Below are 6000 nucleotides of genomic sequence, written 5' to 3' on the forward strand. Positions count from 1 at the left end.
ATTAATTACAGCTAAACCACATGTAAAAAAAAGACACATGGATTTATCAGGTATTTATTAGGAAACAAATACATTTAAAAAAATTAAATGCTTCATCATTAACTATTGACATCTTTGAAGAAACCATTACTTGCAAGCAAACATATAAGAAAAAAGCCAAGACATATAGAATACAACTAACCTGGTGAACCTGAATTTCCACTTTTAGAGCCTCCTGTAGAGTCTGCAACTCCATTCTCTACCTTCTCCACTTTCTCTAGCTGTCTCTTTGCTAATTCCAGTGCTTTTCGTCTGGTTTCCAAAAACAAGATTTCTTCTCCTTTCACAACAATGCTGTAGAATAAGGGTTTATTTGACAGTTAGTAGAATTTAAATTTGCTTATGAAAAACACATTATAATGTAGAGGAAGAACACTTAAGCACCTAGACCATATTTTTACAATATCTTAGTTTAATACAGAGACGATCCGTGAAAAAGGAAACACCTATTTGTTCCCCAAAAGGAGGATTTTACTTAGGATCCTTTAACCCAATGGTTTCCAAAATTCCTGAAGTAAAAAACCCTTTCATACCACCTCCGCTGCAGAACCTCTACCTCCAGCTCCATGAACCGTGTGAGCTGACGTGGAGTCAGGCAATCTGGCTCAGCAATGGCAATACACCGCTTACCAACCCATTCCACCATTACCCCCGGTCTTTTCACAGAACCCCCTAATGACCTATTGTGGAGCTGTTTGAAAAACACCGCTTTAACCCAACTTTAAAACTTTCTGAATGCCTAAAATTGGCATTTTTGTTCCCCGTGTTTGTTCGCAAGCATTTTCCTTGTAATGTTCTACTGACTTGTGCATTAAACTAGAACTTATAAAAAGGATATAATTTCACAATGCTGCATGATGTAGAAAAATTGTGTATTTCCATTATGCCGTCCACCTAAATCCCCCATGCAGGCCTCACATACAGGTGGTAATAGTACCAATTCAGCATGTCTGACAACAAATTGGTGATAAACAGAGACAAAGTCAAGTTTTGCAGTGATGAGCTAACAGGATCTCAAGTGAGAGTAAATCCTCATTAGTTTAATTGGTGGAAATGAGTTTACCCTTTTCTGTACTTGCAGTCAGATCCAGCAAACTTACACTAAATGCAAGACACGAATGCCTGAAAGCAAGGTTACTCCCATGCCCAGAGTGAATCACACTCTCAAATGGATAAGATGGTTACATTCTCTTGTCCCAAGATGTTTTGGAACAAGGTTGTTTAACTTCAGTGCATCCAGGGTCCACATCCAACACCAACATGCGTCCTAGGCTGCGTACTGTGCGGCCCATATGCTACACAGGCAGACTCACAGAAACCTCCTCTCTCCACCCCACTCCATCCCCATGAGAAGCAGCAATGGCAACATACAACTCCCTGAGATCCCTGGGAATCCCCCATTACTACTGTACATGGGCAAGGGGAGCGCACAGCCTCCACCCAGGCCCTTCCCTGCCACAAAGCAATGGAAAAGGCAGTTACAGGGTACGGGCTGCATGATTAATAATGTTAACCATCTTCAAAGCAAATTACAAAGTAATATTCACCTACCTTACTGGAACTGGGATAGCAATTATCCATAATTTTTTTTTTTTTTTTTAAATAGGCAGGAATTGGACAGAGAGGGAGGCAGTTTAAAGTAAGATAAAGCCTCCAGTTCTGAGCCAGGATTTAAATTCCAGGCTCCTATCCCATGTTCAGTTTTAAAATTCCTTTTAAAAAACTAGTTTGCAAATATGTACTTTAACAATCTTCAGAACTCATTGTGTATCCAACTTCTCTAGTCATTAGTGCCATATCAGGTGTTTCACACTATAGAATTACTATGGTATTAAAAAGAGATGAGATTTTTTTTTTTTAAATGTTCAAAATTTTAATACAGAATGTTGCACCTTCAATATGTATATTACCTGACTACCAGAATTTCTTAAAGGGACTCTGCCTCAGATTATGAAAATATTGCTTTGATGTTTCTGTACATCAATGTTAACTATTCCCATAGTGGTAAACTAGAAAATGATGACTTGTGCATCAGACCCAATAATAAGAACGACTGAAAATAAAAGAAATCTACCATCCTAGCTTTGCTGTCTGAACACAAACAAATCACAAAACCTGCACAAATTTGCAAGTAAGTATTAGATTTTATTCCATTCAGTTTTCAATGCATTAGGTCATCACTAATTACAGGTAAGATCTTTGGAAAAAAAAAAAACTGGATACCGTGACGTAAACTTGTAGACAATATATGGAAGGACTTTGTGTGGGGAACTCCTCACATCTTCTGTTGAAGGGGTGAAGCAGTTAGCTGCCTCTGCAACACCGCACTCTATCACAGGTCACTGGTCCTATAGTGTCTTTGGACTATATATATGTTCCAAGGAAATAAAAGTTAGGGGGATGGATACTGAAGGACAGAGCAAGTGCAGAGGCACTGGGTTTTACAAAGGGCTTGGGAAATACTCCAGGTCTGGAATCAGACCTCACAGTCTATTCTATGGGTAGAAGCAGATGAATCTTTACACCTGCCAAGAGGATGACATGAAGACTCTCTCTACCTGAGAATCCTCCTGGATATCCCCTCTGATACAGCCTCCTGGCTTGTGTATGGTTACAAGACAGGGAACACTTCAATATCATGTTTCTTTCATCAGTCTTAAATAATTAGGGACTAAAATTAAGTAGTATCCTGTAATTTATTTTTAAAAAGTCTTATGAGTTCTAAAAATTAAAATATACAAAATATACACACACATTATATATATATATATATATATATATATATGCGCATAATACACACACACAGAGTTTACCTATATTCCACCCTCAATGACCCAATCATATATATTTAATGTTACCTTATTTATCCTTCCAGAATGGCACTATTTGAATTTTTTTAACCAAAATAAAAAGGAAAATTTGGATAGCCGTGAGGGGGAGGTTGTTTGTCTGTTTTTTTAAAGACTTCAACTGCCTGCTTCCTGCCTGGGAGGAATTATTAAAAATAAGAAAGGGAGTAATATTGAAAGCACTAGGAGGCCTTTCACTCTAATCTTGGTTTATTATTGCAGCCAGCACCCCAAACTGTTATGCAACTAATTACAAACACTGCAGTAACTTCAAAACAAAAAATAGTTTTTCACCCTTCCCCACCCCACACATACACTAAACAACTACAAAAGTAACATTAAGTGTTATGTATACGTTTGAAAATGGATGTTCAGCAAGATGAAGAAACTATAAACCACCACTAATTAGAGGCTAACAGCTGTACATCTAACCTGCCAAATTAGTGAGCCATGGAAAATGGCAGCTCTGTGTTAAGCACCTTTACAAACAAGGTAAATTGTCAAAGTTAACTTAAAAATTAAGTTCATATCTGATTATATATCTCAGAATGAAAAGCTTGTGCCACTTTAAATCTATCTTCAGACCAGGGGCGGGCAATTATTTTGGGCAGAGTGCTGCTTACCCAGTTTTGGCAGGCTGTTGAGGGCCACATGGGTAGCCCTGCCCTTTAACAGGTGCCCCACCCCTTGGTCACCATCTTGGGACCGATGTCCCAGGGCCAGCACCCGTGGGGCCCAAAGTGGGGCACAGGCTGGCAGAGGTCTGTGGTGCCACACTGGGCTGCACCAGCAGGGAGCAGGGGGAGCTGGCCCAGCTCCACAGAGCCGCTGCCAGCCAGGACCCCACACTCCTGCCACCCTGCTCTGGGCCCCACCAGCACTGGCCCCATGCTCCTGCTGGCTCCCCGCCCACTCACTCCCAGTCCCGCAGTGTGCAGCCCCGACCCCCTGCTCGCCGGCAGGAAAGGAGACAGTGCCGAGAGCGGGGAAAAACAGCCCCTCACCAACCCCATGGCCAGCGCTCCCTGCTGCAGCCACTCACAGCCCACACGGGGCTGTCTGGAGCAGGCACAGGCAGCCCCACATGGGCTACAAAGTGGCTATAGCACAGGACACTGACCATAGGGCGAGCAAGGGGCCGCCATTCCCCCGCGCTCAGCGCCAGTGTGCAACTTGGCCCTGCTGCCAGCCTGGGCTCCAAGCCTGCTCTGGGCTCGCCCGTCGGGGCTGCCTAAAGCAGCTGTGGTCCCCCTGCATCCCACACCGGGCAGTATTGGCTGCTGCTGCCCACCTAGAGCTTGCATGCTGGGCAGCCCACAGGCGGTGGTGGAAAACACCGCCCAGCATGGCAAGTGGGGAGGCCGCAGCTGCTGTCTCCACATGCAGCCCTGACGGGTGAGCCACGCAGGGCCCAGGCTGGCAGTGGGGCCAGGTTACAAGGTGGTGCTGAGTGTGGGGGGGAGAACAAAAAAACAGTGGCCCCTCACCCACCCTGTGGCCAGCAGCCCATGCTGCAGCCTTGCGCAACCCACGCAGGTCTGCCTGTGCCTGCTCTGGACAGCCCTGTGTGGGCTGCGAAAGGCTGCAGCAGGGAGGGCTGGCCTCGGGGTGGGGAAGGGCTGCTTTCCTCTGTGCCAGGAAGGAGCCTAGGGAAGAAAAAAAAAAAAAGTGAGGGGGGGGGGCGCAGGTGCAGAAGAGCAGCCCCTCACCCGGCCCATGGTCAGCACTCTCTGCTGCAGCTGCTCATAGCCTGCGTGGGGCACCAGGCACAGGGTGGGCGAGGGGCTGCTTCCCCTCCTCCCTCATGCTCAGCTTTTCCCTGGGCTCCTTCCCTGCCCAGGGACCTCCCCTGCTCTTCCCCCGCCCCTCACCTGCGGTTCCAGCGCGGAGCAGCCACATGCTCCCAGGCCAGAAGCCCCAGCTACAACTTCCAGCTGGGTGGGGGGGTAGGGGGGACTCTGCTGTCGTGGGAGCCCACCGGGCTTCCCTAGTTCCTACCGCCCTTGGTTCCTGTCATTTTTGACAGGAACCAAAGACAGAGAAATATTAAATTTTCTACATTTTTTAGGGGCCCTGCAGGCCAGATAGAATGGCTTCATGGGCTGGATCCAGCCCACGGACCATATTTTGCCCACCCCTGCTTTAGACACAAGAATGTATGGTCCATTGTTTCCCTGTCCACACCAAGTGACTGATAACTGGGTGTTCATTACAAAGAGATTAGTACATGACTTAGGCTATGAGGTGGCAGGCATATGATCAAAGACAATGACCAAAAACTAACTCCACTTTTAGACAGGTAAAGTAGATCTTATGCAGGTAACTTCAGCTGCATACATGAATTTCAGAACAGATGTGTGGATTTTAGATCCAGTTTCCCAGTAAGTTGCCCAACACCTTCCAAGTCACACAAAACCAGGAGCTGTCCAAAGATGACAACTTTCCCATCTTTTAACATAAAGGCACAGCTGTTAGGGGAAGTAAGTGGACTAGGTTCTAGGCTTGCCTCAGCCCTAGGGGTTTTTTGCACGTGCATCTCTTCCCCAAGACAATATCCTTATCTCCAGGCTAGCTGGGGCCAGAAGCACCCTCCACCCTGTGCCTTTTTCTGAGAAAGCTATCCCACTGAGATGGGGCAAAAGAAGAGAAAGCCAGAAGCAGCTCATTGAGATGGGCACTGCTTTGAAAGGAAGAGGACCCTGGGTTCAGACACCTGTCTTACCTCTCAGTGGGATAGAAGCTGCCATCTCTCCCTTTTCCGCCCCCAATAACTATTAAATGAAAAACACAGACACATCACTGAGGGAAAAGCACGGGCGAGACTGACAACTCTCTGTAGCTGCCTAACTGCAATTTATCTGCCCAAAGGAGAGCTAGATTTGGTCAAAGCCTTCATACCCTAGAATAATTTGTCGCTATTTTGAAAAAAAAAAATAAATAAATACATGAACACTTTTTTGGGGTGGATTTTAAGCATCCCATCACATTCCAGCAGCAACATCACATAAAAACTCTAAATGGACCCAATCTTGCAAGAGGCAGAACAGACTTGTGAAGTGAATGAAGCCAGAATAGGACAAGAAAACAACATCATGGAAAAAGTACTATCTTT

At 45.5% G+C, this 6000-nt stretch overlaps 1 protein-coding gene across 10 annotated transcripts in view; it reads right to left on the minus strand.

The window, feature by feature from the left end:
• The window catches only part of PHF21A (PHD finger protein 21A), a 194675-nt gene that overhangs the window by 170406 nt on the left and 18269 nt on the right, over positions 1 to 6000 (minus strand). For all 10 annotated transcript variants that reach the window (XM_019551193.1, XM_019551196.1, XM_019551194.1 and 7 more), the window contains one exon: positions 182 to 333. In XM_019551193.1, coding sequence (XP_019406738.1) covers positions 182 to 235 — 54 coding nt within the window. In that variant the 5' untranslated portion in view covers positions 236 to 333. The remainder of the gene's footprint in view (positions 1 to 181; positions 334 to 6000) is intronic.

This window comes from Crocodylus porosus, unplaced genomic scaffold (assembly GCF_001723895.1).
Source record: "Crocodylus porosus isolate Cpor-Errol unplaced genomic scaffold, CroPor_comp1, whole genome shotgun sequence".
NCBI classification, from domain to species: domain Eukaryota; kingdom Metazoa; phylum Chordata; order Crocodylia; family Crocodylidae; genus Crocodylus; species Crocodylus porosus.